At 45.1% G+C, this 13,338-nt stretch overlaps 1 protein-coding gene across 4 annotated transcripts in view; it reads left to right on the forward strand.

Annotated features, from left to right (window-relative positions):
- The first annotated feature begins 327 nt into the window (after positions 1–327).
- PLA2G12B (phospholipase A2 group XIIB) overlaps positions 328–13,338 on the forward strand; it is a 28,923-nt gene continuing 15,912 nt past the window's right edge. For 3 of the 4 annotated variants that reach the window (XM_053585419.1, XM_053585418.1, XM_053585420.1), the window contains exon 1: positions 328–687. In XM_053585419.1, the coding sequence (XP_053441394.1) occupies positions 477–687 (211 nt within the window). In that variant the 5' untranslated portion in view covers positions 328–476. The remainder of the gene's footprint in view (positions 688–13,338) is intronic. The other variant, XM_053585421.1, reaches the window with a different exon arrangement.

Genomic DNA, 13,338 nt, shown 5'->3' on the forward strand with positions numbered 1-13,338 from the left:
TCCGACTCTCCCTACGGACTCTGTGGAGGTGACTGGTGAGGGTGTGGCTAGGACCTTGGAACAAGCTCTTGCGTTGAGATGCTGGCCCTGGAGAGCCACATTTGTAATTGATCGGTAGGTTAAAAGGCAGTTGAGCGCATAATTCTGAGGATGCCTGCGTCCTACAAGTTGGACAACGCTTCCCTCCTCCAGGATGGTGGAATCCACTCTGAAGTGCTCTCTCTTCCCTGGCCATCCCTGAGACAGGCCCTCCCCCTGCTAACCTTTGCCCTCTTTCTAATTGCCCTGACCTCATCCCAGCCTCCATAGCTATGTTTAAAGTCCACCTCTTGAGAACACAGATTGAACGTTCCAGATAATCCCTTTCCCAGCCCTGCCTGACATCTGGCTGGGTTGGGGGGGGGGGAGTACTTTTTACCTGAACTTCTTGGGACCTGGCTAGGGTTTAGGAGAGAACTCTACCCACCTGTCTGAGGATGAAGCTGGCCACTGGCTTTGCGATTTTGTGGCTCAGCCTGGGCAGTGGCCTGGCTCAGAGTAACACCAGCCCTGAGGAAGAGGAGTCCTATTCAGACTGGGGCCTTCGGCACATCCGGGGAGGCTTTGAGTCCATCAATAGCTACTTTGACTCATTTCAGGAGCTTCTGGGAGGAAAGAATGGAGTCTGCCAGTACAGGTGCCGATACGGTGAGTGTGCGTTTCTCTTCCTGTAAAAACTGTCTCTGGTGACCTGTGCGCAAACCCAGAAGGGTCACAGGCTGCCGTGCACTTTTCCTGTTATCCACCTCTTAGGTAAGGTTGCCAGATTTAGCAAATACAAGGGCAGGATGCCCAGTGAAATTTGAAGTCCAAATAAACAACAAATAGTTTATTAGTCTAAGTATGTCCAGTGAAATATTTGGGACATACTTATGCTGACAAGTTACTCATTGCTTATCTGAAACTCCCGAATTTCCCAGAGCTTCCTGTATCCTGGAAACCTGCCCTGGAAGCAGGTACTTTGGGGAAAGCAGCATGGGGTAAGGAGTTCCTAGGGATGAAGACCAAAGTTGAAGACTCAGAGAAGATTCTGCCAGAGGGTGAAACACCGTCCTCAGTGGCTCTGTGCTCAGCTTGGAAACAATTTCTCCTCTCCCCACCCCCTCAGCGAAGCCCACACTTTTGACCCAGCTCTGTCAATCTCTGATTGGCATCAGTGTGCCTGATCCTCTCAAGGGATGGTCCCTGCACCGCTGTCTCAGGGGGCAATGGCAGGCCAAGCTATCCAGAGCTAAGTCTTCCTGCCACCAGGGACCCATCTCCGGCAGGCGCCAGACCTAGGATGGTGAGCTGGGAGGAGCACTCCCCACTGCCTTGCCTGAGTAATCAAGAGGGGACACAGGAGCAGTGACACACGCCTGACTACCAAAGTGGAGGCCCTGGTTCGATCCTTCCTGCACACAGCACTGCCAGTTAGTGTGAAGGGAGCAGCATACCGAGTCTTGGACCTCAAAGCGGGGTGACACGGTGTAATTTCAAAAACAGATGAAAATGAAAATGTTTTCCAAAGTGTACTCCAGCTCATGCAGCATTAATTTTATGGTTTATCAAACGTCCCATTGTAGGATTTGAAATGAAAATGATGAGTCAGTTTAAGCAATATTTTCTGCAAACACTGACCAGATAAAACACAGTTTTCAAGAGAGACACGAAAAAAGCTACATCCTTGCTGGACTCACCCCCCCAAGTCTCTTTCCCCTTTTATCTTTGAGCAGGGAAATAATTTCCTTATGCACTAAGAGTGGCCGGGAGATAATGGTTAATCATTGCTCTGGAACCAAAACTTTTGCAGTACAGAAGTTTTAACCACATAGGGATATAGGAGTAAGGTTAAAAAAAAAAAAAGACACTGTCTTGTCTATGTGCTCTGTTAGCATTTCATAGGGTAAAAAGCTGCCTGGTCTGTCAGGACCCACTGACCCACCTGGACCCCAACCCATGTATTTGTCCAAAGTGGGGTGACAAATACAGAGTACCTTGCCATCACATTATGGGCCAGGAAAAGGGTTAAGTCACTTTAGGCATTGGAATCAACACACGACTCATATCTGTGGTTTAGCAAATGGATAACAGCAGGAATGATTTAGGACAGTGGTTCTCAACCTTCCTAATGCCGCGACCCTTTAATACAGTTCCTCATGTTGTGGTGACCCCCAACCATATAGTAGCAACGAAAATAGTTTTATGGCTGGGGGTCACCACAACATGAGGGACTGTATTAAAGGTTGTGACATTAGGAAGGTTGAGAACCACTGATTTAGGAAGTCAAGAACCAAACCCTCTTCTTTCTTCTCCAGCAAAACAGCATGACAAGATTCCAGCAAATTTTAGTTTCAGAGCCTGGGCAGGGTCCATGTCAGTAGCCACTGGTGGGGACAGGAATAGTCAACAGAGAGGTGACAGGAAGGCAAACACTTATTGTGCAAAATAACCTGTCCAAGTAGGGGCCTGGAAAACACTTAGGAAAACAGGGGGCTAAGCCCTTTTACCTTTGAACCCCTGGGAGCCAAGAAGCTGGAGGTTGTGACCAAACAGCACAAAACTTCTTCTCAAACCGATTGTGAGTCAGCCCTCGTTGAACACCTGATCAGTCACTGACCCTCTCTGTTCTTTTGCAGTGGGCTTTGTATTCCATCTCTCTCTTTAGTGATTCTCAAACTCACCTGGGCATGGAAGCCCCAGGGGGGGCGCGTTTAAACTGATTGCTGGTAAATACCCCTGGTATTTCTGATTGGCAGGTTGGGATGGGGCCAGAGAGTTTGCATCTACGAGTTCCTGGGTGGTCCTGATGCTTCTGCTTTCAAGACCCCATATTTTGCCAGAAGAAACAATTTAGTAACTGTCTATAGGAAAAAATGTTACATTTGATAGGCACTAACCACTGTTTAAAACTGTGGCTTTTTAACTGGGCTACGTATTAGAACCACCTGTTAAAAACTCCTGAAACCAAACCAATTAAATGAGAATTTCTGTGGGTTGAACCCCAGATAGTAGTAGTTTAACATTTCCCAGGTGCAGCCACGGTACAGGAGAACTATTCTACAGCACCATTCTTAGTGAACTTTAGCTCAAAGCTTAAATTACTTAGTCAGGTAGAAGTGTGTTTGTGTTCTGGTAGCCCACCATTGTGTGTCCACAGTTTCCCAGTCTTCTCATATCTAAAATAATTTGCTCCCCAATGTGGATTTTAGGAGTGCTGAACCCCTGCACAGTCAAAAATGCACATAATTTCTTTATCTCTAAAAACTTAACTATTGATAATTTCGTGTTGATTAGAAGCCTCACTGTTGCAGGAAGACAAGGCCCAATGCAGAAAAAGAGCACCCAAATACCACGTTTATAAGAGGAAGGGCTTTATTCACCAGCCGGGAGCTTACAGCATAGAAGATTCCAAATGGCCGGGCTCCCCGCCTGCCTTGGTCTTTCCCTTTCTATTGACAGTCAAAAAATTCCACCCCACAGGTACCCTTCTCATTGGCCAGTTTGAATCAAGCAGGAGATGCTATTCCCGCCCCCACAGAACTACAGGATTTCACAGAACTTGGACATTTCCAAGTTTCAGGAAATTAAGTTTACAAATTCCCAAGAGCTGAGTCACCATGGAGAGGACCCTGCAAGCGTATCCTTGTGGTCTCCTCGAGAAGACCTGCTCTTCTAGACCTCACCCTTCTCAGCTATCCTCTCTCATTCCCCCCTTTTGAGATTCCGATATATTTTAATTTGGGGTCTCAATATCAGCTTGTTTCTGCAGGTGCCAATATTAATTACTTTTCAGCACTGAGGTTTTAGGGACTGTGACTGTTCCTGGGTTCCCTACTCAAGCCTTAATAGTACCATGGTGGTAGGCTAATATACATACGAGTTTTTACTTTTCTCTGTGACATTTCCCCCCTTTTCCCAAAGTTCAAAGTCCAATTAAGACAAGTCCCTTGAGGGGTTTCCTTAGGCTTCAGCGGTGCTTTGACCAGCCAGCTCCCAGTATGTGGCTGGAGCAGGGCATGCTGATTGTCTTAAAAGTTACCTTTATTTTCCTAGGGGCAGTGAAGCCCTATTCAGCCAGCTGTGATGACTCCAGGTGAGGATTCTTTCCACCTTCACTGCTGTACGTGTGGTCAGAATGATGGTGTAAAGTCCTTTTTACCTTGGTTTTGGGGGGATCAGGTTCTGATTCCAGACCTAGACTTGGTCCCTTTTGATCTTCCAGAGAGAAAAGATGTACAGACACCAAAGACTAAACAGAACAAGGTTAATCACCCCAGTGGAGATTTTCCTTGCTATTTTTTTTAGGGTTTTTGTCCTACTCAGTTCAGTCTTTCCCAGTTCTTTTAGGAGTTCCTGCTAAATTGCAGAGAATTGACAGAGGCCTCTTTGAACAACACCAGTGGCAAGGCCTGCATCCAGTTAAGCTTTGCTTCCTGGCAGAGTTTACCAATTTCTGCTCTTATGGTCCTGTTTAGGCACTTTACCCTGTTTAAGCTTTGAGGCCTATAAATTATTCAAAGGTTTAGCTTATTATTTGCACTAGTTCTGTTAAGAAGACTAGCCCGTTGTCAAATTTAAAACAGCCTAAACCATGGGACGATTTCTCTGGGCAGTATTTGTACTACTTCAGGAGTCCTTTTTATCCCGGTGGGGAAGGCTTTAACCTATCCCAAGTCTGATAGACCATCACCAGCCAGTACTTGTTCCCTCTAAACCTGGGCATTTCAGTAAAGTCTACCTGGAAGTCCTCAAAGGGCATTGCTCCCTACGACTGGATTCCTGGGGGTACCGCTGGTCCTTGGCACGCATTGAACTGGCTGCCGGTGACACGCTGTAGACTGACAGTTTTGGCCAGGGCTGCCAGGTGGGAGATGTAGAGGCCCAGCAACTTCATCAAATACTCCTGTCACCACGGTGGCTCCTAGAATCTGGGGACTGCTACTCGTCCGTCTGGCATCTTTAGTCATCCTCCCTCTGCTTCCTGGTTCCCTTCCGCTGCCAACCAATCCTTCTCCTCCCGGGAGTAGATAGGGGTGAGCTCCGGGACCCATGGGATGAGGAGAGCCACCTGTGACACCTGGTACGGCTGGGAGGCAGCCCTCTTTGCCTCAGCTTCGGCTCTGGTGTTCCCCTTGGCGATGGTGGAAGCATCTCTTTGATGTCCACGACAGTGCATAACTGCCACTTTCTGGGGTTTCCATACTGCCTCTAGCAACTGAAGTTATCTCCTGCTGATACTTAATGTCTTTTTTCCCAGAATTTAATAGTCCCTTCTCCTCATACAATGCCCCGTGCACTTGGAGAGTCAGAAAAGCATACTTAGAGTCAGTGTAAATATTTATACTTTTTCCTTGGCTTAATTCTAAGGCTCGGGTCAAGGCAATTAACTCAGCCTTCTGACCCGATGTTCCTTGGGGTAGGGGCTTAGCCTCTACAGTCTCTGTTAAGGTAACCACTGCATACCCAGCCTGCTGCTCACCTTGCGCTGTCATGTAACTGCTTCCATCTACATACAAGTCCCAGTCTGCATCTGTCCAGGGCTGGTCACGCAAGTCAGGTCTGCTAGAGTACACATTATCTATAGCTTCTGTATGCTCATGCTCAGTCTCTCTTCCACTGACCGGAAGGAGTGTGGCTTGGTTCAGAGTGTTGCATTAGAGAGCCAAAAATGTCCCTTAGTGTCCATTAAATTGAGCGCAGAGTGCGGTACTTTCACTCTGAGATCCTGCCCTAGAGTCAGCTTATTGGCTTCTTGCACAAGGAGAGAAGTGGCAGCTAGAGCCCGTAAACAGGGTGGCCATCCTTTTGCCACTTCATCCAACTGCTTAGAGAGGTAGGCTACAGGCCTTGACCAGGACCTAACCAGCTGGGTTAACACACCCACAGCCATTTTATCTCTCTCTGTTAAGGTGACCACTGCATACCCAGCCCACTGCTCACCTTGACATACAGAGTAAAGGGCTTGGCCAAGTCAGACATACAGAGTAAAGGGCTTGGCCAAGTCTGGCAGTCCCAGTGCAGGAGCAGCCATCAGCCTCATCTTTAGCTGGGAGAAGGCATGTTCCTGTTCTCCTCCCCACTCCAAGGGCTCTCCCTCCTCTCCTTTAGTTGCCTCATACAAGGGCTTAGCTAAGATGGCAAAGTTGGGGATCCAAAGATGACAGAAGCCAACTGGGTCTAAGAATTTCCAAACCTGCTTTTGGCTTGTGGGGCTGAGGAGACAATTAATGACCTGCCTCCATTTCATGCCTAGATACCTCTACCCCTGCTGGATAGTAAATCTTAGATAACGTACTTGCTGCTGGCAAATCTGGGCCTTCCATTTGGATACTTTATAGCCAAATACCTCTAGATGTCATAAAAGATAGTCCATGCCTTGGGCGCAGCCCTCCTGGGTAGGGTGTCCTGAAAGGAGGTCATCGACATATTGGAACAGCACACATTCTAATTCCTTAGCAGGGAATTTCTGGAGGTCACGAGCCAGCCTTTCTCCAAGAATCATGGGTATTTTGAACCCCTGTGGCAACCTGGTCCATGTGTACTGTTTCCATGTCTGGTCTCTCCCACTGGAAAGCAAACAGCCTCTGGCTTCCCAGAGCCAGCCTTATACTAAAAAAGGCCTCTTTTAAGTCCAGACAAGTGGGCCACTTGTCTTCTGCTGGCAGCAGATTCAGCAGAGTAGGATGCAGTGTTTACAATTACACCATTTATTGGGAAATTCTAGATAACATTTAATACTGCACAAGTTTTTCCAGTGTAGCCAACAGGTGACCTTTGTTGAGTCTTAAGGCTTCAGAGTAAATATAATTACTGTATATAATTCTATACTTTTTGGCCAGTCTCTTAATGCCATTTAACAGATCAATTTAGTAAAACAGTTATATCTCATTTGTTGACAGTACAGACAGGGTTGGGATCTAAATACAGATGGACCACAGCTTCTTTTTCCTCCTTTTAAACTATTTCTCTCTCTCCAATTTCTCTCTTTACTAAAGGCAAATTATAGTAGAACTAACTTATTTGCCAAAATAAACTGTACCTTCAGTATACAGGGTCTGATTATTTGCATAAAGTGCAGTAAGAATAATTAATTATTAGCCATCTAGGCTCTTCTTTCCTTTAAAATTTGCTTTGCTGGAACCTTTTATAAGGCATCTCAGGCTGGACTTTCTTGAAAGCCTTTCAGAGCCCAGGTTTCATCTGTGCCATTAGATACCTGTATGTGTTGGGTAAATCCCTCTTCTCTTGAGGTCCCCAAGCACATTTTGATTCCTGAACCTGTCAGCAAGCGACCTTCGTTACTTACTACAGATAAGGAAATGTTACTGATGGGTATCTGCTAGTTTTCTTTTTTTTTTGTTGTTGCAGTTTGGCCGGGGCTGGGTTTGAACCTGCCACCCTTTATATGGGGCCGGCGCCCTACTCACTGAGCCACAGGTGCCGCCCCCAATCTGGCCAGTTTTCTAAAGGGCTTTTTTATTGGCCTTATAAAGTCAACCTTAATTCCTTAACGCAGTCTGGACCCCTCTGGAAATGCTATTCCAGCCAAATCCTTGGTAAAATAACCAGTGCCTTCATCATGTCCTGTAGAACAAAACAGATTCTTATTGAACTTATGCAAATAACTGTATTGTCAGAAATTAAGAATAATTACAAATGGGTTTCAAATTCTGGAGAAATCAAGGAGAGAGAAAAATATGTGTTTCAAACTCTGCTCGTAAGTACATATATTGCTTGAAAAGCTACAAATAAGCTCAAAAGACAGAAAATTATTTTCTTGACTTCTGGAAAACAGAACACAGAAAGAATCGACAATATTTCGAACAAAAAGCCATTACAAACTATCCCAGTTCCACATAACTGATTTCTGCTCTATTGAAGTTAGGTTAGCAATACTCATAGACATGTTAATTTTCCAATAAAAGTTCTAAAAATCTGCTTTTAGTACAAAGGTATTCAATTTCCAAAGACATCAGGAATTTAAATTCGAGAGAATTCGTCAGCCTCTCTTAATATTTCTTTTTCTTTTTAGGATAAACTTTGGACTCAGCCAGTTACATAAAAAATGCTTTCTTTTTTAGATGAATTAAAATTATTACCGACAATATATGTTAGGACAGACCAGTGCTTTACAGATGAGGACAGACCAATGCTTTATACATTAGGACAGACAAATGCCTTATAATATTGGAACATATATAATCATAGCCCACACAAAATGAATCACCATTTCATATTTGACAATGTTTCCTATATATTTTGAATAAATCAAATAAGTTTGATTTGTTTTCCCATGACTTTCAGTGGTCTTAATATTTTAAGAAGACCAAATTTAGAGTTGTGTTTTTTTTTTTTGTTGTTGTTGTTGGCCTGGGCCAAGTTTGAACCCTCCAGTCTCAGTGCATGTGGCCAACGTTGCAACCACTGCCCTACGGGTGCCAAGCCCCAGATTTAGAGTTTTTATTTTGGAAGGTTTGTCAAATATCAAAGGCCTAAAACATTTGTTTAAACAAAATTACAAGCCAAAAGATTTTAAAGGAAATACATAGTCAACTGGATCACATGTAAACTCTTTCACAAATTCTCTTTTATGAACTTCATTTAACCTGCACAGACCATCAAACATTCTAAACTTTCTTTAACTTTTGCCCTGCCTTCCACTTTCTTACACAACCATTCTGTTACAGGACAAAATTTATCACACAAGATTCTTTCTTTACACAATGCCATTCTCCTTTCTGTCTAATTTCTCTTACTCTCAAAAACTCACTTCCCACAAAACAGGATCCCAGTTTACCATGCAGTCATCCATTCACTCGGCCAAACTGATAACTAGAAGGTTTAAAAGGCAAGAATCTTATCCTTTGACAAAGACTCAGTTTCCCCAATAATTTAAACAACCAAATTATTACATTTTACAAATGAGACATTTTATGAGATGTAACATTGATACAGGATTTTCCCACTCAGGGCTGGACAGGGAACCCCCATTTTTCAGGCTCAGGTGAGCTTAGATATCAGACTCCCATCTTCAGGCACAAACCCTCTGAGCCCCAGCAAGGTCATGGACAAAGCAGCCCAAAACCTTTTGGACGGCTCCACCATAAGCAGCACACACCCTAATCCCCTCCCCAGATAAATCTGCAGCAAAGACCTAACAACCTTGTCCAGGATGAGGTGCTGCATCCATTCATTTGCTAGAACACCCCTTCAATTTGTAAAGGTATTTTTCCATCTACCAAGTCCTGGCCAAAATATCTCTCAGGGCCAATTATTTACCCCTAGAAAAAGGACTTATGCAGGAAACTTCCGATCTGGGCCTCCTCCCCCCTTCCAGAGGCTGTTCACCTTGGATACCTGTTGCTTTTATGGATACAGCCTCGTCCAGCATGAGATTTACACTCTCTTCCCCAGATTTTCAAGGGCCATCCAGAGCTCACTGGACTGCCTGAACCGCAACACTTTTCAAGGCACAACCCTCTGCCAATAGCTCTCTCTGCATGCCCCTCAGTCCAACAAAATGCCATTTGATCACTGCTCTGTGGCCCGCAGGCTCAATTCTCAAATTCCTGAGACCAAACACTCACTGAAGAAATTCCAGTAACAAAACAACAACATCCTTTCTAATGTTTTTTCATTTTCCCCCAAGTTCCACATGGCCACGTGGCCACCACCAAAGACAGAAAGCGGAAAACCTGGAACTTCCAGTTTCTGTCAGAATAGCCAGGGGGCAAAGTTGGAGCAGGGAAGAAGGGCACACTCACACATTTGTTTCACCCCATGAATGGGGGGTGAAACCCCCACCTATTGTTACCCATCTCAGTCATTCTCCAAGCACACACATGCACACAATTCCAACCCATTTCTTAACCTGGGCAGCCTCGATTTCCCACTCCAGCTGCCACCCATAGGAGGCAAACCAACACTCCCCTAGGCCCTGTGAAGGGAGGTCCAACTCCACCCTCGGAGTTCTGTCAGTCACACCACATCCACACACTCTCACACACCTCTTAACAGACCTGCTGGCAATCGAATGCCCAAGGAGTTGATCAGGCATCTCTTCCACTAAAACTGTAGTGGGATCCCCAGATGGATCACACCTTGCCTTAGACATCTCCCTGTGTAGGTACCTGTTCCTGCATGCCAGTTCCTCCTGGTGTTTGACTCCTTGAAGACCCGCCGAGGGGGTCCTTTCTCAGCCCAATCGAGGCGTCCACACAAGGAGGCCAAACTGCCTCCCTGGCGCGCTCAGTGGTTCATGTTGCCCAGGCCGATCAGGGGCCCCCACGTGGGTGTCCAGAGCATTGGCAGCAACTACCAGGTGCATGTTCTCTCCAGGGGTGATCTCCCTTCCCGGTCAGGGAACCAAAAATGTTGCAAGAAGACAAGGCCCAAGGAAGAGAAAGAGCACCCAAACACCACGTTTATAAGAGGAAGGGCTTTATTCACCAGCCAGGAGCTTATGGCATAGAAGATTCCAAATGGCCACGCTCCCCGACTACCTTGGTCTTTCCCTTTTTATTGACAGTCAGAAAATTCCATCCCACAGGTACCCTTCTCATTGGCCAGTTTGAATCAAGCGGGAGATGCTATTCCCGCCCCCACAGAACTACAGGATTTCACAGAATTTGGAAATTTCCAAGTTTCAGGAAGTTAAGTTTACGAATTCCCAAGAGCTGAGTCACCGTGGAGAGGACCCTGCAGGTGTATCCTTGTGGTCTCCTTGAGAAGACCTGATCTTCTAGACCTCACCCTTCTTGGGTATCCTCTCTCATCACCAATAATATAAAGAGTTGATTAGTATATGTTTTGTGTGTGTATTATGTACTGTATTTTTATAATCTAAAAAAGAAAATGTTAGGAAAATCGTAAGAAAATAAATTTGCTTCTGAAAAAATGAAAAAAAAATCAAGTAATTTGTTCCCATGTCAACACACAAAATCTGTACTTGTCAAAGGATTGGGCTGTAAATATGATATAAATATTCAGTGCGTGTCAATGGCCTACATGGCCGTAAGGAGTCTGCACCAAGGAGAACAAGATTCTCTTGAGAATCTTTAACATAGAACTCCTTCTCCAGCCCCAGAGATTCTGACTCAGTAGGTCGGAGGTAGGACCCTGGTACTGCACTTTTAACAAACAGGTGGTCCTCAAGCCCAACTTTGAGAACTACTACTAATGGGAAAATCATGGATTTGAATTTGAGGAGGAAATCCCATTGTTGGTGGCCTCTGGTAGTTACCTAATGCTCTCAACCTTAATTTCCTGGTATGTAATAAAATAATGTTAACAAAACCTGCTTCACAAGGCAATTGTGAGAATTAAGGATAATATGCATGAAGAATTAGTGGTATGTATGGCGCATGGTAGGTAACATACAAATTTTATAAATGTTATGAGAAAGACAGTCTGGTCAATAGGTTAACTGCATTTCAATTCTCCCAAGTTCTCTTTCAACATAAAATTTTAAAAATCGGGTTGGCGCCTGTGGCTCAAAGGAGTAGGGCACCGGCCCCATATGCTGGAAGTGGTGGGTTCAACCCCAGCCACGGCCAGAAACTGCAAAAAAAAAAAAAATTAAAAATCCCAGAAATTGGGCGGTGCCTGTGGCTCAGTGAGTAGGGCGCCGGCCCCATATGCCGAGGGTGGCGGGTTCAAACCCGGCCCCGGCCAAACTGCAACAAAAAAATAGCCGGGCGTTGTGGCGGGCGCCTGTAGTCCCAGCTACTTGGGAGGCTGAGGCAAGAGAATCACGTAAGCCCAGGAGTTGGAGGTTGGTGTGAGCCGTGTGACGCCACGGCACTCTACCGAGGACAGTAAAGTGAGACTCTGTCTCTACAAAAAAAAAAATCCCAGAAATCCTAGTGGCTGGACAACAGCCTCTTAGCTTCTGGGATGATGATTTAAGTGTTCTCTGCCTTAGAAAGGTCTCTGGAGCAGAGTTTCTGAAGGAATTGAAGATACCATATCCAGGAGTGTCTATTTTTCTCCCCTCTGCCACACATTATAAGAATAAGAGTTGTCTTCAATACACAAACACTAACAAAAGCTGATGAGCAAAAAAGGGCCATCCATACTTTCATGATATCCAACACCCCAGATAAGAAAAAAAGTGTCCTCACAAAATCAGCATGTACCTCCTGCCCCCACCCCAGCAGCAGTTGGACACCTGGTCTATCACATCCCACTTTAGTAAGAGGACTTTGTGATGAATTTCTTCTTGGTATAGTTCCAACAAAAAAGGTTTTTTATAAAATATCTTTTTTTAAAAAAAGTATCTTTAAATATCAGTCTTTTTATTTTTTTCTGCAGTTTATTGGCCAGGGATGGGTTTGAACCCACCACCTCCGATATATGGGGCCAGCGCCCTACTCCTTGAGCCACAGGCGCCACCCATATCAGTCTTTTTTTTTTTTAAGAGAGATTTTTTTTTTTTTGAGACAGAGCCTCAAACTGTCGCCCTGGGTAGAGTACCGTGGCATTACAGCTCACAGCAACCTCCAACTCCTGGGCTCAAGTGATTCTCCTGCCTCCACCTCCCAAGTAGCTGGGATTACAGGCACCCGCCACAACACCTGGCTGTTTTTTGTTTACAGCTGTCATTGTTGTTTGGTGGGCCTGGGCTGGATTCGAACCTGCCAGCTCAGGTGTATGTGGCTGGCGCCTTAGCCCCTTGAGCCTTTAAGAGATCTTTTATCTGTCTGAAATCTTAGAGCAAAATTTTTTGAACCTCTGAGTTTGTATATTTTGGCAGGGAAAGAAGTCATAAGCAGCATTAGATTGGGGGGATCCATAGCCCCCCAAAAGAAAATAGCCACTGGCTTAGAGGCAGAAAGATTGTTCTCTTGCTAGAATGACCAACCTCCCAGTTTGCTGGAGAGTCAGGGAAGAAGTGAGGGCATGTGGGGCAGTGCCAGGCAAACCAGGGCCAAGGTGGCCACCCGACCTCTGCAGTAAGTTAGTGACTAAAACAGAGTTCATTGCTTCAGTAAAACCGTCACTATTCTGTTTTGTTCCATCAATGCTGTGTTTGAGTATTTCTGGAATTAGAGAGGGTTTACATTTTGAATAAAGTATATAGACGCCTTACTAGCACCTAGCAAAGAAAAATTTAGAAACTGTACTGAGCCTGCCACGAATGTCCCTTTCCAGCAAAGCTATTAAAAAGATGTTTCGTTATCAAATTTAGACATTTATTTCTTCATTTAAAAATTTTTCACCAGGCTTGGCACCCATAGCAGAGTGGTTATGGCACCAGCCACATACACTGAGGCTGGCAGTTTCAAACCTGAGCCGGGCTAGCTAAACAACAATGAC

Source organism: Nycticebus coucang, chromosome 3, assembly GCF_027406575.1.
Source record: "Nycticebus coucang isolate mNycCou1 chromosome 3, mNycCou1.pri, whole genome shotgun sequence".
Lineage (NCBI taxonomy): Eukaryota > Metazoa > Chordata > Mammalia > Primates > Lorisidae > Nycticebus > Nycticebus coucang.